Consider the following 23,112-nt stretch of genomic DNA (forward strand, 5'->3'; position numbering starts at 1 on the left):
CACAGTGATGGAAGGACAGTCACATCCACACCCACACTGTCTGAGCCTGCTGCAGGGACAAAGCTGTTGGCTGTGAGAGCAGGAATTGGCCTTGTGGGGAAGGCTGAGGTAAAATGAGAGCACAGCAGGACACAGGGAAGCACCCCCTTATGATGCTGAGTGTGCACAGGCAGGAAGCAGCTTGGAACTGGGGGCATCCTCTGATGTTTCTGCTAGCATGTAAAACTTCAGGTCTATGGAACCAAGGATTGACATCTTCACTGCCAGGTCTGAGCTATAGCCTGTGGTTATTAAACAGGTGTCTCTGAATAGGAGTAACTGTGCCAGTAATAGTGGCATTGGCTCCCTGAGCTGCAGGTTGGTTTGCACAGCCCTGCTTCCCACTGCAGGTCTTCACCACTCCTTTTGGCCTCTTCCCTCCCTTTCAGCCCTGCTCTCTTTGGTGCGTTGGTGCTGCAGAGGGCCTGTATTTAAATGACACTTATGTCATCAATGAGGACAAGTTCAAGCCATCCCGAAGCTATTCAGTGTTCAGCCTGGAACGTAAAATTCCCAATGATGGTGCTGTTACCAGCAAGCACAGGCACAGTAATTCCCACCCATAGCAGCAATAACTGTCACATGGTGCCACACAAAGTACAGAAATTAATAATTAAAAGCCTTGAACAGGCTTTGGAAGAGCTGCATTATTATGTGCATCAGAAGCAGAATAAATCACAAGTAATTCAGAAGTATATTCCCAGGTTCACTCATAACCATCATGGTATTTGGAGTCCCTTTGGGAGCAATAAACGACATAGAGACCATACTATAAAAATAAACATGAACTTAAGTGGCAAGGATTCATTTAAACCAAAAGGGAAAAGACTTTGCTATTCATGCTATCAGTTTAACATAAGTAGAGCAAGTTTCACCTTGGAGCACGTGCCCAGTGCTCGGAGAAGGGGACGGCGGCGGAGGAACTGGCTGCCAGTGGCTGCTTCTGTTCAAAGTTCTGTGCCGTGAGAACAGCTGTGTGTGACTCAGGTCCCCGTGCTTACAGCTAGTACTGCTAGTACTGCAAGGGCGGGAGGCAAACTCCAGCATTTATGCTGATCTCACTGGTTTTAAGCCAGCTGAGTGGATTCTAGATCTTGAACCTTTTTCTTCTTCTTTTTTTTTTTTTTTTTTCCCCCAAATAAAAGCTTCATCATTTGGTCCCAAAATCTTGCTCAGGTTTAAATGAGGACAGGTTTTCCAATCTGACATTCTTTTTTTCCCATAGCAAAAATAAAGTTAGAATATTCTGCAGCACAGATCGACCAAATAATAATTTAATAGTAATGAAAAAATGTAAAATTCTATCACCTGTTTGATTGGTTCACATGGGAGGGGCACACCATGGACCCACGTTTAGGTTCTTAGCAAAAAGGAGAATTAGCTCAGAGGAGTCGAGGGGAAGGCAGTGCCAGGATGTGTGAGAGCAGACCTGTGTGTGCATCGTGGGAGAATCACGCAGAGCTGGAGCCAAGAAGCCTCACAAGCCTCCCTCTGGCAAATCACCCAGCAGCGCCCAGTTCAGTGTGGATTCTGGCTGGCCCAGCGCTCGGCGCCGGCTCTGGCCTCGTCTGCACTCTTTGCTGCTTCTGCCCATGAAACTGCCTTTCCTCAGATCTTAACTGCATCTTGCCTCTGATCTCAGGCTCCTCCTTACAGGCTCCATTTCAATTGGCTTTATAAATAAATACAATTCCAATGTGTGGTCTCATGGTGGATTATTGACCTGGCTCCAAAATGCTTTTCAGCAGCATGAAGCTAACTTCCCTCTGGGTTATCAGTCTCACCTCACATTTGTTTTACTTGATGTAAAACCCCACAGGATAAACACACACAAGCACTCGTCTTTCCCTTGATAGAACCTTTTTCTAATCTCTTGCAGAAATAACGCTGAGATTATTGCTGATGTAAGGCAGAGCCCGCTAGGCGCAGCGCGGCAGCTGCGTGCAGTCTGCTGTGAGAACAGCAGATGGAGCTGAGGGAGAAAAGAAGGAGCAGCGCCTGCTCCGCCCGTGGTGCGGGTTCAGCTCTTGCTTTGACCTGACTGGGAAAAAGAATTCCTCATTTCATTTTTTAAGCTTTGAATGTAGTGTAGGAAATAGTTCTGTGCAGCTCTGCTGGCTCGATGGCCGATGGCAAACAGTGACTTCTGGAACAGGAAAGACTCGTAGCCAGCCCAGCTGCAGGGTGAGGAACGCAGAGCGCGGCAGTAGGGCGGTATTGCTCTTCTGGGAAGTGAGCGATGGGGAGAGCAATCTTGAGGACAGCAGTAGCGTTCCGAGCACTGAAGTAGCTGCTCCCCATCAGTGGGCCCTACAAGGTTGTTCAGCCAGGTTCTGTGACACTTGAGCTTGCTGCGACCAACTCAGGATGCGGACAGCAGATCCAGAATCAGTGCCAGCACTGACAGTCACAGTGCCTCCCTGGAGAAGGTAACTTCTTGAGAGCAATAGCAGCAGGTACAGCGGAGCTGAGATAATCCTCTTAGAATGCACGTATTTGCAATGGAAACGTTCAATTTGAACAAACTGAACCATCTGAGGTTGATGAATGGTAACTCGAAATTAACCAATCCTGGGCTGCAGAATTTACCAAGCTGTGTTGTGCAGGAAGTGTCCTCAGCAAGACCTTGTTTCAAAAGGCTTGGAGTATAAGAATATGAAGCTGAAAATTCATAATACTGCTCGCACTGATGAAGAGGCTCACGTGCAAATTTATACTTCGAAGTCATCCATCATCTCTGTCAACTTTTCTGATGTCTGATAACCTTTTCTAACATTAGGACTGTGGTTTAATTTGACTGTGCCTTTAAAACAGTGTTATTCTTTTAATATATTAACCATACAAAAACATCAGACAAGAACCCAGAATGAGCAGACAGTACCAGCATTCAGTATGGAGAGTACAGGGATTAAAAGCAGGAAAAGTACAGCTGCGATGCCCAACTGCTCATATGCCTCTTCTTTTCCATTTCCCAGTCTCCCTCTCTTACCTCCAGGCCCTGGGATTCCCTAGAGGCAGTCTTTGTAGTAATGACAGAAGCAAGGAAGGCATTCTGTATCTCTGCCTCCTCAGCATCCCCTGTTACCACGGCAGCCACCTCACTTAGTAGCAGACCCACATTTTCCATAGTTTTGTTTTTACTGCTGACACATGCAAAAAAGCTTTTCTTGTTATCTTTTACCTCCTTTGCCAGATTAAATTCCAGGTGGGCTTTAGCCTTCCTCACTGCATCCCTACAAGCCCTGACAACATTCCTCCATTCTTCCCAAGTGAACAGGCCCCTTTTCCACATTTCTTGGATCTTCTTCTTCCCTTTGAGTTTATCCATGAGCTCCTTGCTCACCCATGCAGCTCTTCTGCCTACTTTCCCTGATTTCTTACTCTTAGGATGCAGCAATCTGCAGCTTGGAAGCTGCAGGGCACTGGGAATCTCTGCAGTTTGTTAAAGGCACTGTTATTGGTGCTGAAATGGTAAAGGACAAAAGAGACAGTGTTAAATCCTGCCTGTGATCCAAGGAAGCTGAGAATCTCTCTTTGTTTGATGTCTCTAGCTATTTTTAGCTCTTGCTGAAAGCAGTTCTTACAAGTTGTTCACTTCATACGGTGCTGCTTTCCCGTGGTCACGAGGAATCTCCTCCCTGCCCTCCCTGAGCCGCTCTGCATGCCGTGTGGTGAACGATGACAAAGCAAAGCAAGGTGTGGCTTGGTGTGGTCCTTATTCTTTCTGTACTTGTTTTATTTTCAGCATCTGAAACTTAAAATCTTACCAGGAACACTTTGGATTTAAAAATACAGAAAGACTACAACCTCCTGTTATTCTAAGTTTTCTCTGCTGTTTTCTCCCTTCCTGAGGCCATATCACGGGTGATAAGGGCAGCATCACTCAGTGGCTTGGAAATTTGAGGCACAGGCTGGTGAGCACGTCCTCGTTGTCACAGGGCATTGGCGGTTTTTACGCTGTTACTATATGATTTCTGGTACAAGCAGAAGTTTTATGGAGGTTTTGGAGAATATTTGATCTATGGGATTAAATGAATAGTTCCTATTGAATCTACTAGGGCAGATGCATTGGGCAGGTACTGTGTGTATTCTGGTGGTGGAAGAGTAACACCCAGGGAGGAAGGAACTTGTCCTCCCCTTTTGTTGTTCCCCAATGGCCTCTGCTGAGCTGAGTGCCCCACTCTTACCAGGTTCTCGTCTGTACGCTGGAGATGACTGCTGAAACAATCCTAGCCTACTGATGCAAATGCAATGCAAAAGCTCTATTTCTCTGAGAACTTTCGGCAGCAAACAAAAGTAGAGGAGAAGGGTGTTTTTTAAAAGCCCTCTAAAATTCCAGCCTGTTTCACAGTCCTTTACTGCAAACAATCTATGTCCGTAGTGCTCAAATGCAAGTGGTGCTTTACAGTTGTAATTATCCAAATGTTCTACACTCAACGTGTAAGCATTAAATCCTCATAAATAGTGCTGTCAGGTCTATTTGATTTTAATTGTTTTGTTGTTAAACAAAACAAGCACTATATTTAAATTGATTTCCCTCGCAGTTCCGTTGTTCAGCTTTTCTTTTTCTTTTTATCTTTTAATGACAAAGAGAAAAGTGCATCCATCCTATACAGCAGGCAACAGCCAAAATAAAAGCACATCGAATGAGCTTATTTAAACAGACATACTCATAAAAAGTTAATGAGATATCAAATAATTGCAGGAAAAGGCTAAAGTCCAGCTCTGTGTGGAGTCTAAAGGCCTGAACTGTATTTAAGACCGACCAAATAAAATGTGCACTGATGGTATAACGCCAAGGCTCTATCATCAGCAACGCATCCATTTTTTTCAAGGACAATAAACTTTAATGGGCTAGAGGAGTTGCATCCAAATCCCATAAAATGCCCTGTCATTGGACGTGCAGAAGAGACTAAAATTGGTTTCATGGTTCAAAATATTACCCTACTGTGGTTTTGCTCATCACACTTCTATTTTGACACAGGAGCTAAGTAACATGTTACATTATAGTGTTTTAAATGAGCATTTCTACTACAGGGGTAAACACATCCTTGTCATCTGCAAACAAATGTTGTTTGGTCAGCTAAGTGGGGCTGTGATGGTGCTGGTGGATCCGTGTCCCAGGGCTTTCTCAGCAGCTCTCCCTGACACGAGAGGTGATCCCCAGCAGCAGCAGAGAGAGGGCTGAAGTTTGGGGCAGGGGAGGGCGGTCACTGCAGGCTTTGGGCTGCTTCTGCCCCGTTACCCTTGCTGGGCGGTGGTGCAGACTGTTGGCTTGGTGAAAGCTTAAGGGATAAAGGACTTGGGTGCACCCAAGGTGCATCTCGAGATGCGGATGCTCTGCGGAGCACAGCAGAGCTGTGAGCTCTTCAAGGTGCGGATAGGAGAGACCTGTGGGCACACACAGACACGGGGCGTCCCAGGCTGGGAGGAGGCAGAGCATTCCTGTGCAGCATGGAGGCTCGGGCTCGGGCACCAGGCCAACCATGAGTGCAAGTGCCAATGTTTGTGCTGGCTCTGTGGCTGGGGGTGCCCTTCCCTTCTCTTTTGGGCTGCACTAATTCCATATGGGATGTACAGCAGAGAAATTGGGCTTTTCTCTGGCTCTGTGCACACCCTGAAGTAATGTTTTATTCCAGAGGTTAGAAGGTACTTCTGGCAGCAAAGGAAAGCAGACAAGTGGCACCAGATGGTACCCTCTACTTTAGCAGCTAGGAATAAAAACAGAGAGCGGTTTAAGATCTCTAAACTGCTCTTGTGATAATGTTAAAGATACACGGAGGATTTTTAACGAGTTGCTTCAGCGGTGGGAAAATGGATTTCCTTTCGCTGATTTTGAACACTCCGGTCAGCATTCCTGTCTCCACCTGCTGGTAAAGAGAAACCCTTCTGCAGCTCTCGGCAGCGCGGTGCCGCAGGCGCTGGGTTACCATTTCGGTTTTCACTCCATATTAAAGGTCTGACTGATGTTATTTGCACACAGCAAACTCTGTAGATACTGAAGGTATACTGGGATTGTAGAATGGTGCCTGGAATGTATATGTTGGCAGAAGCTCCTTTGTGAGTATTTCACCGTAGTGAAACCAGTGCTGTAATGCAGTCCTCGTTTTTCTTAAAGATGCCTGTATCATTTTAGAATATATAAACAACTCTTAAATTGTTTTCCCTGAGCACCAACAGGATTAGAACAGCAGTTTCAGAGGTGAAAGGCCTGTAATTAATACAGCATGCCAATCAAATCCCATCAGTGAAACACATTTCATTAATATTTGTTTTTTCTCTGTTAAATCGCGTTCTAAACACTATAACAGTTCACATCTGTCTTTCATAGAACAATTGTAATTGAAATTAAAATTTTAGTTTTTCTAAGGTAATTCTATTTTAGGAGTGTACATTCTTGCTGGTGGGTGTATGATGTCTTCAGCTGTATATCTCAGAGCACTGAAAGCTCTATTTGATCAATAGCAACTCCTTAGTTTGTCTTTCACCTGATAAAAGAAAACAAAATGTTTCCCTGAAAATTCCTCTCCACCTTTACCATGTTTGGACAGGAGGTCTCCTGCCTCTTCCCAGCTCTTTCCCAGTATTTAAACACAGGCAACTTCAGCCCATCTCCATCACACCCTCTCCGTCTCTTTGCTGGGTTCTGAGGCTGGAGCCGGGCTGTGTGTGTGGCAAATAATAATACCATCCCCTCCAGAAGAGTCCTGGTGTCCTCACAGCCGCCCTCAGGTGATGAATCCAGGGACAGTTTAGAATGACAGCGACTGCTTCAGAAAGCAGTGACTGCATTGGCAACAAAAGATTTCCCAACAAGATGTTGGTGTCATACAACTTTTCTCCGTTTTGTCTGGCAAAGGAAGATTGAAAGTTCAAACTCAGACAGGCTTTACAATTTCCTATTTAAACAGCAACATTAATATCTTCTAGAATCATAAAATCATTAGAGTTGGAAAAGACCCCTAAGATCAGCTGTTCACCTCCCAGCAGTACTCAACCATGCCCCGCAGCACCGCCTCTTCTTGAACACTTCCACAGGCAGTGACTCCACCATCTCCCTGGACAGTCCGTTCTATGCTTCCTACTATCAGATTTTACCAGTGAACCACACTTTTTTTTGGTATCTTTGAATGCAACTCCTTTCCACTCAAAGACAGGGAGAGGAATTTCAAACACAGAAAGCACCGGGACAAAAACCTCCTGAATACAAATGTTGCTCCTCAATGTGTGACCAGCTCGCAGTCTACTAATTGAGGTCTGATGCTTTCTCGTGCTCTGCTGTGAAATCACTCCAAGTGATACAATGAGTATGAGCCCTGATCCTGCCACTTCCCCAGCTTCACAGCTGAGGAAAACAGGACACGGGAGTGCCTTTAATGCACTCTATTGGCCTCCTGAGTAATCTTGTAACTGTCGTATTAAAAAAAAAAAAAAGTATAACAACGCGGCGATATTCTCAGTCTTATCCCTTTTTTTTTTATAAGCGATGGGTTCATTCCCTGACACCGGTAAAAAGGCGCTGCTGTTTGGGAGCCGCAGCCCCGTTCCGCTGTCGGAGCCCCGCGGCACGGCGCGGCTGCTGCTCGGTGTGCCGGGAACGGGAACGGGGCGGGCAGTGCTGGGGCAGCGCGGAGCTCTCGTTCCCCACATTTCCCCGGCCCTGCGGAGCTCTGGGGGCTCCGCACTCCGCGCTCAGGGCCATCGAAGCGCCGCTGCGGTGGCTGCGGGCCGGGCGGAGCGTTCCGAAGGCGCTCGGACTCTTCGGAGACGTTTTTTTCCACCTGAGGGTAATAATCCCGTTCATCTAAGCACAACGTGGCATCTAAAATTAGAAGTGTAAACGCCTTTATCTATTGGCTTATGTGACAAGCTTCTTGAGCCCGAGCTTTTAATTTTGATTTTTCTCTCCTAATTCGAGCTTTCCTAAAGCAACGCCGAGGGTTGAAAAGATGTTTACCTTCGTGTGGGCGAACGCCTGAGCAAACCAGAACTCACTGCTTCAGAGGAGTCACTGCTTCAGAAGTGCGGGACGGGCGCTGCGGGGATCGCTCACTGCCGCCCGCGCCCGCAGGTGAAGCGAACCGCGACCCAACGCGTTCGCGTCTGCGGGGATCGCGCGGAAAAGTCGCCTTGAAGTTCTCCGTTCCCTGTTTCAGTTCACCGCTTTTTAACGCAGGTTAAAAGGGTGCTTTAAATTTGTGGTGAGTGTGAGTGTTCTACTACACAGTTATCATGCAACGGGATCCCCCCTCGGACACAGCCCAGCTATTACACAAATATTGAACTCCACAATATTTGGGGTTCTGGGAAATCTCCGGGGTAAACAAAAGACAAAGTCGGGCTCTGAGCCGCCCTTTCCATTGACCTCTGCTCGTTCTCGGTTTTCTGCACGCAGAGCTGCACTGAAGTGTACGATAAAGCCACATCTACAGCAAAAGAAGGAAAAAAAAAAAAAAAAAAAAAAAAAAAAAAACCGAAAGAAAGAAAGAAAGAAAGAAGGAAGGAAAGAAAAAAAGAGAAAGAAAAAAAAAAAAAAAACAAAAAGAAGGGAAAAAAAGGAAGAAAAAAAGGCAGGCAGATCCAATGCACTCCTCCATCTTTACCAAAAATAAGAATGCTAAAATAACGAGGGGAGCAAATCTGTAGTGCGGGACGTGTCGAAGTGGTTCATCTGCAATTGTCTCAGTGAGGCTAAAGGTGAAAGTGTTTATTGTTCACGATAACCTTTGAGCCCTGGGATCAGAGGATTTCTTTTAGGAAAACACCTTTCAAAGAGATCACTCTTCAATCAGCTGCCACAGCCGGCTTTACGCACACTTACTATTTCTCGTTCTCTGGGAATGTAAGCGCTGTGCTCACTGACAACGGATTGAAAATCACCGCATTCTCCCAACACGGGACAGAATGAGGACGGACCGCAGTTCGGCACGGGCAGCTCTCTTTCAAAAACTACCGAGCCGGTGCGGGGCGGTGGAAGCCCTGACTTCTGATAAAGACCTCCGAGGGCCGCTCCGAGTCTCGTCTTACCAGTATGCAGCGTGTCAGATAAACGCAGACACGCAAGGGAAAGAGACAGGACAAGAAAATGCTGCCAGAAGAGCCTGCAGCTTCGTGTGCATCTTTAGAGTGATCAGTTGGCATCAGGTGAGAACATGTCATGCTGTGGAATTACATCACGCAACTGCTCTTCATGACAAACTGCCAGCGTTGTGTGGTGCGGATCTTGGGAACGGGAGCCTGTAAGTGAACCGCATCTGAGAAATGAGAGCGACGGGAGCGGCTCCGCGGAGCTCAGCGCTGCAGCGCGGGGCACGGAGCGAGCAGCGCTCCCGGAGCACTTCTCCCGGTTTGGGAGGTTTGCTTTAGCGTTACTCTGCGTTCTGTGTGGCACACACACACTCCAGTGATTTCCTTCCCTCTTGTCGTACCGCGTGTGCTTGGAGTCCCGAAGCAAATATTTCCACCACTGCATTCTTTAATGACAGTGCAGTAATCACTAATATAAACCAGAAAGGAACTCTCAGCTCTGCTATTCCAGGGAATTCTCAGGCTGGCGAGGTTAACAGCGTTACTTATTCGCACGGTTTTTGATATCTCCCCATTTAATGTGATCGTTTTTTATTTACAGAGATGGTGCGGGAGACCCAAAGCAAAAAGACTCTGACTGTGTAACCGTAACAAAACCACCTATTGATTGTATTTGCTGATAACTATTAATATCTTACGTGAGAAGATAAACTATCTCGTATGCAAATCCCTCTCCTTTTTCTGTCTGCTCTAGGTCTTTATTTTGTGCTTCTCCCTTTGGGAAGCAACAAGCAGAGCAGGAGAACAGCGAGATCGCCGGCTGCAGCCGTGTAAAGCGGGCGCTCCGTCGAGCCGTGCGCTGTGCCGGGCCGAACTCCGGCAGTGAACCGCGGGCGCGGAGCCGGGAACCCCCGGAGGGCTTCGGCCACGCACCGGCCGCGGCTCCGCTCTCGGTTTCCCACGGAAGGTGCGCGGCTCTTAGGAAGTCCCGGGACGACAGCGCGGCCGTGGCGGCGCCGTCGTGCAGGGAAGAGAGTGGCCGACGCGGTCGGGATCCGCGCTCCCTTCAGCGAGGCGGCAGGAGACGTCGGTCGTAGGCGAGCGGCTGCCTGGCCAGAAAACGATTTCTCGTTGTTGGATTTCGTTCGCTCCTGAAAACGTGCTTTTATTAGATTTGTCGATTAAACGTATAGATGTGACCCCGCAGTGCGTCCGCAAAGCAGAGGAGCGGGCAGCTCCGTCCTTTCCAGGTGAGCCGCCTGCCCTCCCGTCCCGACTGAGCCGAGCCGTCGGAGCCCCCTGCGCTGCCTGCAGCCCGGGCCGGAGCGGGGACCGCTGTGCGGACGGAGCGCACCGCGCGTACCCAGCTGCGGGCTGCCCGCAGGGGCTGCCCCGGCTCAGCGGTTCCCGGCGCTGCCCCCGAGGCCCCGACGGCTCGGCTCGGCCAAGTTCCGCGGGCAGCGCTGGTCCCGCGCCCCCTCCCGCGTAGCCCCACGCACCTGCCGATCTGCGGGGAAAATAAAAGCGGGGATCTGCCGGGAAGATTCGGGGTACACTCGTTCCTCCTTGCGGCTGCGGGGCACCTCGGCCTTCTTGCGTGGCGCGGCGCGCCCCGCCGGGCTTCTGGTGCGGTTTCCGCCGGTGCGGAAGGTGCGGCTCTGCGGAGTGTGTCACGGCTGGTAACCGTGCGGGCGCTGCCTCGTCGATGACCGACGGCTGGGGATCATTCGAGACCGAGGGCTCCGGCAGCACGCCCAGCGCTGGGCTCGATGCACTCGGCGATACGGGCACCTGCTGAGCCCCGCCAGCAGGAGCCCACCGGGCCCTGCACGGCCCCCGCCTCAGCACCAGCCCGTTGGGCTGCGGAATTCCTGGGGCCGCGCCGAGGGCCCGAGGGGGAGCGCGGGCACTTCGGACCCGTCCCGCAACCCCGGGCAGCTGTCGCCCGCCCCCATCCCCCCCTCCCCCGCCGGTCGGCGGCCCAGCAGATGAAAGGCTGCGCTCCAGGCGCGCCCCGCGCCGCAGGTCCCCCCCCCACCCCCCCCGGGTGCACATGTCAGAGTTCACAGACCTGGCTGCTGCCTTTACAACGCTGAGCTGTAAAAGAGCGGATATTAAACCCGTATAATGGATCCAACTCCAAGGAGAGGTTAAATTTCCCAGTGAAATGAAGGTATTTGCCCTGAACTAGGAAAAGGACCCCCGCCCTCCCCCGGGCTGGGAAACGCGCGGAGCCATCAGAACTCGGCGGTAAACTCTGCCCCCAGCCCTGCACCTGGCACCGGCCGCCGCCGGACCACATGTGCGCGCCACGCCGCTGCCAGCGGGCCCAGCCCGTCCCGTCGGGCCCCATCGCTCCCACTCTGTCCCCGCTCGCGAACGCGGGGTCCCCAGAAGGGCGAGTGCGGATTGATGGTGGGGGCGAGGATCGGCCGGGACGAGGTCGGGGTCCGGCTCGGTGTGATGTGAGCGGGACCGGAGCCGGGAGAATGCGCTGGGACGCGGGCACGTTTTCCACCGCCGCCGCTTCTGGGCTCCGAGCTCAGCCTCTGTCCGGCGCCGGGCCAGACACGACAGCCCCGTCTCAGCGCGGCCGCTGGCGGGCGGGGCAGCGCCCGGGGCAGAGGGGCGCGGGATGCGGACCCTCGCGCTCCGGGGATGCCTGGGGAACTTCGAGGCCGGGTCGGAAGAGGCCGAGTTGCCCCATACGCGGCCCCGTAAGAGGGTAAAACCCCGTCCCGGAGGTTCCGGCGCCGGGTGAGCCTCCTGCCTGCGGCGCGGGGAAAGCAACGCGGGGCCGCGCCTGTCGCCGGACCGGGCCGATTGTGTGGGGCTGACTTGGCGTCTCCCGCGGACCCGTGCCCGAGCCAACGGGGAGAGAGGGCGGCGGAGCGGCTCTGCGCCCAGCCGGGACCGCCCCGACGGGCCCCGGGGCCGCCGCTCCTTCGGGCGGGCGGAGGGTCGGAGGCCTGCGGCGCTCAGCAATGCGGGAGGCGCTCCGCTGGCGGGAAGAGGACGATGGGCCCGGCTCCGTCTGCCACGCTGCCCTCAAAAATCCACTTAAAAAAGATGAAGGCGCATGCAAATGCGTGGCGCCTTCTTGCTTGTGCCTTTAATCATGGTAAATTGACTCTCGTTCCTCCAGGCCCCCCGAAAATACAGCGCGCACCGCACCTCGGCGAGGCTGGAACTCCCAGCGCGCCGCGCACTCGCACGCACCGGGACCTGCCCGGGGCGATCTGGCGCTGCACGGCCCCGTGCGATGCCGCTTCCTCAGCAATTTTCCTACCCAAAAGCTGCCGAGAAGGGAACAACAGAGATAGCATCGGGCTGCCTATATCAAAGAGATCCCGCTTAATTAAAGCGGCGGCGCGGTGCTCTCCTTCCCCACGGCGCGGCCGGGACCGCGCTCTGACGACGGTTCTCGCAGCCCCCGGGTGGGGCCCTCTGACATCCCGCGGGGCGCCGGCCTCGGGCCCCCTCCCTCTGCCCTACGGGCACCGGGCGTCCCCGCCGCCGCCCCCCACCTGCTGCCGGGGCTGCGGCCCGAGCCCCGGAGAGGGGTGGCTTCGAGGTGCGGGGAGGCACCGCGTTCTGCGCACAAATCATTTGTTTGTGCCACCGAGCGGCAGCCCGGTAATTTATTGTTATTGTTAGCAGTAACTACACTTTGCGGTTCGCTTACATTTATCCTTCCGAGAGAGGCAGCGCGGGCTACATCCGTCAGCGCCGGGCGCACCCGCCAGCCGCTCCGAGTGGCCCCGCAGTGCGCTGCAAAAAAGAGAGCGGACGGCAGAGCGGCTCAGAGCCGCAGGGCCCGACGGGGCGGCTCGGGAACTCCGCGGGCTCCCTCGCTGTCAGTGCCCGGGCCGCAGCTGCCCCCGTCGGGACCGCCCCGCAGCGGGCTGCTCCCCGCGCAGCGATGGTCGATGCCGCGGCCGTGCGGAGCGCGCAGCGCCGCTGCGCCGCTGCGAGGGCAGAAAAAAACAAAGAAAGCCGACGAACCCCGCAGCCCCATCACCGTCCGCGCGTGGACGGGGACGAGCGGCGCGGGCGGCTCCCCACGGGGCAGCCCCGGGGTCGAGTCCGCCGACCACGGGAGTCCCGAGCTCGCCTCGCCCCGGCTGACCCCGGTCCGCTCCCGGCCCCGCAGCTCCCGCGGCGCTCCGGGTCGTGCCTCCGCGCGCCGGCAGGGGGCAGGCTGCGCTCGGGGCCGGGCCGGGCCGGGCCGGGCCGGGCCGGGCCGCGGAGCGATCGTCGCCTCCGGCGGCCGCGGGAAGCTCACCCGCAGCCGGGGCCCACGACCACCGCTCGCGAGGTCGCCCGCACCGCCGGCGCAGCCAACTCCCGTCCCGCGGGGATCTCCCCGAGCCCCCGGGGCCGCCCGCCTGCCCGCCCTCAGCCGGGAACTCGGCAGAACACGCGAACGCGGACGGGCCGCACGCTCCAGAACGCGCGGACGTCCTCACAGCCGCCCGGGGACCGAGCGCTTAAGGCAGAAAAATCGCGGAGCTCCTCTGTCTCCGTCCCTTCGAGTCGCGCGGCGCCCCGCGCTGTCCCGAACGCGCGCACATCGCCGAGCGGAGCTCTCGTGGTCCCGCACGGGGTCCGACTGCGGCCCGGAGCGGCGCTTCGCGCGGGGCTGCTGCGGCCGCGGAGCCTCTCGTGGTGGCCGCCGCTCTGCGCCGCTTCTCTCCGCTCCGCCGCCTCGTTCGGGAAACACGGAGCGGTGTTTGGCCGCTGCGCTCTCCAAATTAAAACAAAACACCTCAAAACAAAAAGATTTGTCTTGCAAATAAATGCCGAATTAGAAGCAAGCCGCGGGAGGTGGGGCTGCGGGGCTCGGCTTGGTTTTATTTCTGTGATGGTTTTGCGCGTGGGTGTTTTAATTGTATTTTGTTTTTTCGTTAAAAGCACTTTGGAAACCGAAGGTAACACCTCATCGAATGGCTCTCGGGGCAGCGGGCGGGGATGGGAGCAGCCGGTGCGAGGGAACCCATCTTTAGGGCGATATTTGTGAGTGAAAGCCGAAGAACAAAGATGGAATGGATCCCGGGGGTGCAAGGATGTTGAATTCCCGCTCCGCTCCTCACGGCCCCGCCACACGATCGCTTCGCTATTTTCGTTTTTGGTGGGGTTTTTTTTTTCTTCTTTTTCTTTTTTGTTTGGTTGGTCCCTTTTTTTTTTTTTTAAATTAGAATTTACGAAAATTATTATGGAGAGGAAAGCAGGGCTCCGACTGTCCTCGTAGTCGTAAGAGATAGATTGGGGGAAGCCCGATGCGGTGAAGAAACTGAATCCTTACACGAAAATAAGGAGGTAACACAGAAAATTAGTGTACATGAGATGCTTTTCTCTCCTCCGATTGAAGTCTGAAATTTAAGCAGCTTTTATCTTGATCTCAGAATTGAATAATCGTATATTATTTTTTCAGCATTAGCTACAAAGGTTTTCAGATTTATAATGTCCCAAATAAAAATAAAATAGGCTCTATCACTTAAAATCCTTCCCAAAATATTTGACTAAATCACGAATTTCACTCAGAGCTGTTTCTGCACGAGCAGAAAGAGGCTTTATCTTAAGACCCAGAAAAAGACGCATTAAGTAATTCAGGTTAACACTTGTCCTGCTTATTAAATATCAACATTTGAGGAGCATTACAAAATAAACTCTCTTCCTTCAGCGGGGTCACAGCATAGCACGGGTCACATTAAGAATCCCGCGCGGAATCCTTTCCAGATTTTTATTTCCTGAGATTTAAATTTTAACAGTATCAGCAGAGAAACAAAAACGAAAGGAAAGCGCGAGCCCCGGGAGCTCGGGAGATCTTTGTCCCGCGTGCGGAGATCGGTGCGTCTCGCTATTCGTGGATCGGTTCCGAACAAGAAAACAGAAGAGCGCAATATATTAAAATATGTTGGTTTTTTTTTCCACACGCATATTGTGTGCAAATATACGCATTGTGTATATAAACACGGAGCATCTACGCGTTTCAGTACTTTTGCATTTAAGAGTACGAAAAAGCACAGCACATCCGAAGCCTTCGTCACGAAGCATTATGTACGAAGGGCGCAAGGAGCCCTCCCGGACACAGCGCGGGCCGCTCCGCCACCCTCAGCCCCGGGCGGTGCCGCCGGGGACACGCGGGGCCGCTGGGCGCTCCCTCGGGCCGGGCCCTCCGTGGGCAGCGCGGAGCACCGAGCCGGGAGCGGCTCTCAGCTCCGGACCGGCGCGGACCCGGGCGGCAGCGGCGAGGCGACTCCGGCCCCTCCAGGTGCCAGCGCGGGGATCGGGCGCGGCCCCGGCGGCTCCCGCTCGAGGGCTGCCCGTCGTGGTCGGGCCCCGCCGCCACCTGCCCGCGCCCGGCCGGGGGACGCCAGAAGCGGGGGAAGCGGCGCAGCTACGTACCGCTGGGCAGGAGCCAGGAGCCGCCGTCGGGCCGCGCCGCCGGCTCTCGGCTGCCGCCCGGCCGGACGCGGCACGGCGGAGCTGAGGCTCGGGGCTGCGGGCGCCGCTCCGCCGCGCTCCTCGGCGGCCGCGCTCTCTCCTCCCGGTCCCCGGTCCCCAGCCCGGGGCGCGCTCCGGCTCCGCACCCGGTCTGCGCCCCGCATCCGAGCAAAGGCGAGCCGGGCCGGTCCGCCCCGGGGTGCGCGAAGCCCGCCCGCCCTGCGCCCCGGGCGCCGCCGCGCTTCGGGGGCTGCGGGGGCCCGCCGGGGCCAGGGCACTATTTGACGTCGAGGAGACGGATCACCGCGGCGCAGCGATACTGCGCGCACCAATGGAGTTCAAATGTCAGCAAGTTTGAGGAGGGGTGAGGCGCCGGGGGGTGTGTTCCTCCGCCGCGGCCCCTGCTCTAAACGGCGCGGCTCCTCGGGACGCCGCATGGCACAGGGGCTGCGGAGCGCCGGGAAGCCCCGCCGCCGCCCGGCCCCACCGCTCCGCCCGGCCCGGCCCCGGGAGGGCCCTCCTGCGGGCGTGGGGCTCGGCGCTGCCGGGAGCAGGTGACACCGCGGCCGCCCCGCGCCGTGTGCGCGGCAATGTGCGCGCCCGTGTAGCGCGGCCGCCCCATGGGCACGGCGCCGGCTCGTTCCTCTGCCCCCCGTCTCTGGAAGCGCCGGCAGGAAGCGCGCCTCATGTCTCCCAGATAAAAGTAAAAGCGCTCCCTCCTCCTGGCAACGCAGCGCCCCGCGCTCGGCCCGACGCGGGGTGCGCGGCCCCGCAGTCCCCGGCTCCCCCGCGCCGCCGCCCCATATGGACATCGCCTCGGGCCCCGAGTCCTTGGAGAGGTGCTTCCCGCGCGGCCCGACGGACTGCGCCAAGATGCTGGACGGCATCAAGATGGAAGATCACCCGCTGCGCTCGGGTCCGGCCACGCTCGGAGTGTTACTGGGTGAGTCCCGCTCGTTCCTCGGCCGTGCCCCAGAGGAGACGCTCCGCGGCTCCGCGCCGTCCCGGGCTGCGCCGTGCAGGGCTGATCGCGGGCTGCAGGCGCGGGACTGAGTGACACTTCGGGGCGCGCGCCGGGAGCGGCCGCTCCGCGCGGTGCTGCCGAGCTCGGGGCCGGGGCCGGGGCCGTCCCGCCGCCTCACGCCGCGCTTTGCCGTTCGCAGGGTCGGAGTGCCCGCACCAGGCCGTGTGCGAAGGCTGCCAGAGGCCCATCTCGGATCGCTTTCTGATGAGGGTGAACGAGTCCTCCTGGCACGAGGAGTGTTTGCAGTGCGCGGTGTGTCAGCAAGCCCTCACCACCAGCTGCTACTTCCGGGACCGAAAGCTCTACTGCAAACAGGACTACCAACAGTAAGAGCACCGTGCGCCCGGCGCGGCCCGGACCGGCTCGGCTCGGCGCGGCGCGGCTCGGAGGCGCGGTTCGGCCCGGCCCGGAGGAGCGCCGCGAGGCTCCGAGCGGACGCCCAAAGCGCCGCAGAAACGGGGCAGCGCTCGGGGCTGCCGAGGGCGACGGGGACCCCAGCTCCGAGGCGGAGCGGCCGCCTGGAAATGAGCGTTGCGCTGAAATAACGCGGAGTCCAAACGTCCTCGCGTTTGGATCCGCTGCGCTCCGCGGTGCCGTCGGAGAGGGCAGCTCGTTGCGGCCCGCCCGGCTGTCCGCACGCGGCCTTCGGGGGCACCGTCGCGGGGTGCCGGGCCGGTGGGCTCCGTCCGCCCGAGGCCGAGACCCGTCCCGTAGCCGCCCGCGGCGCCGGCGCTGCTTGGGACGGCCCCGGGAGCCGCGTCTCTCCCGCCGTGCCCGGGCGCCGACCCGGCCGGGAGGAGCCGGGAGGAGCCCGGAGGAGCCGCGTGCGGGCGGCGAGCTCCGAGGTGACCGCGCGGGGCCGTCGGGGCGCATCTGTCCGGCGGACGGGGAGCGGGCGCGGGGCCGGGCGGGTTGTGCGGGGGTGAGCGGGGCCGTGCCCGCAGGGGCTGGCGCCGACCGTGGCACCGCGGCCGGGCGGGGCGGGAGGAGCCCGGCGCTGCCTCCTTCCTCGCGGGCCCGGGCGCTCCCCGCGCTTTATTTTATTTACACTTTGTCCCCAAAATGTCAGGCTTTGTCGGGAAAGCGGCCCCCCGCCGCGCCGTGTCCTTGTGCGGAGACAGAGCTCCGGCCCTGCGTGGTGTTTGTCCTCCCCTGCAGAAGCCCACTTCATGCTTGTCACCGAAATTGAGGATCCTTTTTGTGCCGGGAGGGGGGCGAACATGGGCACTTCAATCACTAGGACATAATATGGCTCTGCTAGAAGTCTGGCAACAAACAAAGAACAACAACTATTGGTTTGCATCAACTTTTGTCAGGCATTCAGCAGGCTTCCAGAAAGGCCTGAAGTGGCTTAGTGGCAACAATGTGCATTTCATAGCTACAGCATGAAAATCCATCTCCATGGAAACTGGTAGTAAATGCTAACATGACATGCTGAGTATAAATATTGTTAGGGTTATAACTCTTGTATAAATGGCCCAGATAAATGTCCCCCTGTTTAGGAATTACAACAAAACGTGTTATTTCATACTGCAGCCCTTACCAGCATGCTATTAAAGAATCTTCCACGGGCCTGGTGCTTCACATGAAAGTAAACCAGAGTTCTCCGCTGCTCTGCCGCAGTTCTGCCATTGTGGGGCTGAGGCTTCAGCAATATTTGTGTTTTCTCGGGCTGCTATTAGGGAAGCATCTCCACATACTTCGCATTTGATTTCTACACAAAATAAGACACGCCGTAGCGGCTCTACTGGGAGGTCAGTGAAACTTCTGCCCATGTAGGCAATGTTACCTTAGGAACTTTTCTTAATGGAGGAGGAATTTAAAATAGCTGTTAGTCTACCTGAAAAACGTACAAACAAACAAAGGGCATTATTTGGCAATATAAATATTTGTGCTTATAAACAAATGTATCACTGCAGCCCTATCTTTTAGTTTCTATAAAAATAAGGATAACGTTTTGTAAGTCAAAAAGCAAGGTGATAGGAGTATTGCGTTGGGGGCAGAGAAACTTCTTTGACTGCAAATAGAAATGTAACTTCTTCAGAAATTTCTGTGTTATCAAAGGGGTCCGATTGTTTAGGGGGAAGCGGGGGAAGCAGGCTGACGAGCAATAAAAAGATATCAACATGTTGGCCTTTGTTGCATCCCAGCACCTAGTGTGACATTACATGGTGGCCTGCTGTGTGTGCCCCCAAGGACTGACAGCAGAAGGAGCTCATGGAAAGGGGAGGGGAGACACGGTGCATCCAAATTTGTTTCTCTGAAATTTTATCAGCCCAAAAGAGCAAATGTTGACATCGCTTGCGTGCTTTTCCTCTCTGCAGTGTTTTAGACGTGGAGAAGCCGTCTTTTGCGATAGCTGAAGCACAAAAGAGCCATAAAGACACGCGGGCTGCTTCCACGGCGGCACGATGCAGGCGATGGGTTTTGTCAGTGCGAGGAGCCGTGCAGCAGCAGCGCTGCTCAGCCATCTCTGCTCACAGCCGTCCCACAGCGTCGCTCGCTGCCCGGTGCTGGGCGGCGTGCCGGGGTGCAGGGCTGGGACGGCGCGGTACAGAAGGGCAGCATCAGTAACATCAGGTGCTTTCTGTTGCTTGAGTCCTGTTTAGAGATCTCTGGAAAAAAATAGAACAGGGAGAATAAAGATTACTGAAATATCTTAGTTGCTGAAATGTACTTTAAATAGATTTTCTGCATGTAGTAATGTAATTTAAAGGTCAGATTTCTCCAGAACTCCCAGGACTATAATCAAGTGCTGTGTGTGTATCTTTGGAAAGCTGCTGTCTCGTCTTTCTAATGAAAGCAAGCTTCTGATGGGTCAGATATCAGACCTTAAACCTTTCACTGGGTCAGGAACGATTCCTGCCCATCCTGGGATGAGGGCATTTGGCATTAGGGGGGAGGCTGCAAATATTTGTCTTTTTTTTTTTTTTTTAATGAAAATGTTGGCTGTTGGCTGTCTGATGCTACCCCTGTGCCTGGAATGTTAGAGTAAATCCGGGGGGAGATGGCTTAGTGGCCCAAGCACAGTTTGAAGCAGTCGGAGGTGCCTGATAAATCTAATTGATCACAAAAATACCGTCGGTCTATCAGTAGAACCTGCATTTTGCTGCGCATGTGTTCTGTGCTGTTTTTATAACAGTGCAATCAACTTTTCTTCTTGAAAAGTACATTCTGGTCTGTTGATTTCATGTGAAGTATTTACTTTGCTAAGACGTATTATTTTGAGGGACACAATACCTTTGCTTGTGGGGCTTCTAGGGAAAAATACGGAGCAGAACAATGGCACCAGGAGGGCAGACTCTTGCAAACCTGAGTCAAACAAAATTGCTTTGATTTTAATGAGACCTTTGCCAGACTGCAGGATCGATACCTATTTGGAATCTTACATTCACAACTTTTTCTATAGAAGTTTTTTTTTTTTCCCGATAAATTAAAACCTTGAACACTTCTCAAAAATAGCTGTTTTACGTAGTTATACTCAGGTTATTCGCTTAAATGAGTTTATTTGTTGTATCACTTGTAATAGTGCTTCCTGCTGTAAAACATTAATATTACATTTCTTTTCCATTTGTATGTTCCTTTTTTCTCTGTTTTTTTTCTGATTCTGCTTTTCTGCTGCTTTGTTTTCTCCTCACTACTCATTGTTACGTAATGATTTGCCCCAGTTTCTGCTGATATTTAAATTTATCTATGCCATGAACAATAACCATCTCAGGTTACATTTTTATAACTACTCAAAATAAATGTAATTTCTAGAAAGACCCATATTCTTACTCTAGTTTTGAAAATAAAGGCTGTAAAGGCGGTCATTTATTCAGGAACAGCATAACGAGCCTCACAGTTCGTATTTCATAATTTTTCATGAATGCATTTTAAGTTTTGCTTGGAGTGGGAAAGAGGAGTATGTAGATTTTTGTTAGATTCTTAAGGATATGTCAGACGTTGCTTTAGGATCATTTTTGGATTCTATCAAAGTAATTGCAATGTATTTCTGGTACCTATTTGTACCATTCTTCATCTTTGAGTCTTTCCTTGCCCATGTCTGTATTTCTGTGTCAGAGCAGCGTGGAGCAGCGTGTACCTAGCAGGAAGGAAACAAAGTGCTGGGAAACCTTCTTGCTGTGTAAATGTTAACTCCCCCAGATTTTGTGAATTCTTTCACACGAGCTTAATACTGAGGGTGATGCTTCCTGATTCAGCTGTGTTTTATATTCAAAATAAGACAAAGGCTTCCTATTAATAAATGTCTCTAATTTTCGTGGAGGTTATTTTTCTTCCAGAGAGAGAGAGACAGAGAGGGAGGGAGAGAGAGAGGGAAAGCATTTCTGCCGTGAGAGCAGGCTGTGGAATGTAGGCAGAATTCAAGGCGCAAGAAGCGACTCGAGCTCTCAAGTTCTGCTGTGTGTGGAATGGGCAACTCTGTCTGCTAACAGGAAGATTTTTTTGTTTTCATCTTTCCTTTGCTATCTTCTTTCAAGCAGGCTCACTCTGAATCAGTGCGTGCTGTCCCGCTCAGCTCCTGCGCCGGGCCGGCAGTGCTCCCTGTTTGTGCCGTTGTGCAACAGCGTGAGGACGAACTGCTGCTTGCAAATGAGGAACAATGTGGGCACATGCTCAGGACGTACAGCAATGATTAAAGTTATGTCATCCACTAAAAATGCTTTCAAAAGTGTCTGAAATACTCCGGCTTTTTTTGCTGGAAATGCAAGCAGTCCCGCGCTGTCGGGCGCATTGGCCAGGTTTGGTGTTGTCTGTGAGAATGGGTGTAGTAGCACCTCCAAACAACTCCAAAAGCAGGAGTGCAGAGGAAACGTAACTGTTGTTTGTGCAGATGACGTAAGCAGAATCGCAGGAGTTCAGGCAGAGCCCCCTGGGGTCCCCATGGTGTCAGCAGGAATCCATCTCCTTGCGGACACGGACGGGGCCTGCAGAGAAGATAACTGTGCAGGTTTGGCCCCGGACCGACAGCCGGCAGAGAGCAGAGCTGGGTTGGGAGTTAAGGTGAAGAGGTGTCACAGAGATCTGGAGTGGGACACGTCTTAGAGTCTGGGGAGACATGTTGTTTCCTTCGATAAGCGTGGTAGCCTCACTAGACAAAATGATTGCAGTGGTAATGTATAGTTTTATCCGCGGCAGAAAATGATAGGGGGGATCATTTTACAACATAGGCAATGTGCAATTATATTAATAAGAGGATAATTTATAATACTTAACTTTCAAGCTTAGAAAAAATAACCAATACATATGATACATTGTACTGAAATTTCTTCACTAGTGTAAAATGAACAGGAGTGCTCTTTATCCTCTTAAGAAATTGCATCCATTATTTTTTGGCCTAAACTACTGAGCTAATTCAAAGACATACATTACACCTTTTCAGTCATCAATAGTATATCGTGATAAAATAGCTCGATTATAATATAACTTTTTAGACTAATTATTTTATTAATTTATTTTAATTGTAAACGTGTACACCTTTTCCTCTGTTGTGGAGCAGGCTACAAAGCAGAAATGCCTTGAAATGCTTACTGCTCTCGTGAGCTTGAGAGGTGGTGGCAAAGGCTGCCTACCTTAGTCACATAGATGGAAACAAATTTTCAGAAGAAAAAGGAGTGCTTTCTCATAATGCAACTGTCGTTCTTGTTTTTCATTCCAGGCAAAATTCACAAAATTGAGATTTATACTCACCTTGCTTTTCTTCACTGCTGTTCTTCTTGTTGTAACAAGAATTGATTTCGTTTTGTTTAGTATCTCCTTCCGCTGGCATGAAGAATGCAGCAGATAAAGTAATTATTGGATGTGAGCTCAAGCTCCCCGCATGCTCGCAGTGCAAGTTGGCAGGAGGTTGGAGTGCACCCGAAAGAGGACAGGGCCTTCAGTGTAAGGAGACCATAAAACCAAACGTGCTGCCCTTGCTGTGCAGTTGTGCACACAGACACACGCAGAGCTGCACACAGACTGCTCAGCTCGGTGGGTAGCTGGGGGAAGAGAGGACTGCTGAAATACTTCTTTTTGCTGATCATTGCTAGGCTGAAGAGCAGCAAGCCCGCACTGTGTCTGCTTTGCACAACGGTTCTGGTGCTGTGTCATACTATTGGCAGTTTTGCAAGAGTGTGGTGCATAATGGTAATAGTTTGTGATAATGCTGGAGAGCAGTTTGCTGCTGCTTGAATTGACTGTGCGGATTTGGTGAGTTGCATAGAGCTCAGGTTCACAACGGCTATGAATTTTAAACGCTGGTGAAATGGAAAAAGAACATTATGGTACCCTTTAAGAAGGACATTTCAGGTCAGAAGACAAACTTGCAGAAAACAAACAAAAGAACAGGGATAAATGCTTCTTTTTGCCTGCATTTCTTTTGCTTACACGATAAGACTTATTATTGCTTCAGTGAAGTAAGAAAGCAAGCAAGTAAATAAATAAAGCTGTGGAGTGAGTGGTGCAGCAGTCTCCAGTAAAGGTAAACAAACCATGTGTTGCTCTTGGATAGTTTGTGTGGCAGAAAGGTGTTTGGCATGATGTGGGGATGGCTGCATTACTCGGAAGGCAAAGATTGACTCATGGTGAAATGA

General features: G+C 53.0%; 1 protein-coding gene and 1 pseudogene across 1 annotated transcript in view; one reads left to right on the forward strand and one right to left on the reverse strand.

The window, feature by feature from the left end:
• Positions 1-9,824: 9,824 nt before the first annotated feature.
• LOC146543139 (uncharacterized) lies at positions 9,825-11,019 on the reverse strand (annotated as a pseudogene).
• A 5,030-nt stretch (positions 11,020-16,049) lies between these two features.
• The window catches only part of LMX1B (LIM homeobox transcription factor 1 beta), a 101,194-nt gene continuing 94,131 nt past the window's right edge, over positions 16,050-23,112 (forward strand). The window contains exons 1-2 of the mRNA XM_085239390.1: positions 16,050-16,456; positions 16,677-16,863. Of these exons, the coding sequence (XP_085095516.1) occupies positions 16,318-16,456; positions 16,677-16,863 (326 nt within the window). The 5' untranslated portion in view covers positions 16,050-16,317. The remainder of the gene's footprint in view (positions 16,457-16,676; positions 16,864-23,112) is intronic.

Source organism: Meleagris gallopavo, chromosome 19 (assembly GCF_905368555.1).
Source record: "Meleagris gallopavo chromosome 19, MGAL_WU_HG_1.1, whole genome shotgun sequence".
NCBI lineage: Eukaryota > Metazoa > Chordata > Aves > Galliformes > Phasianidae > Meleagris > Meleagris gallopavo.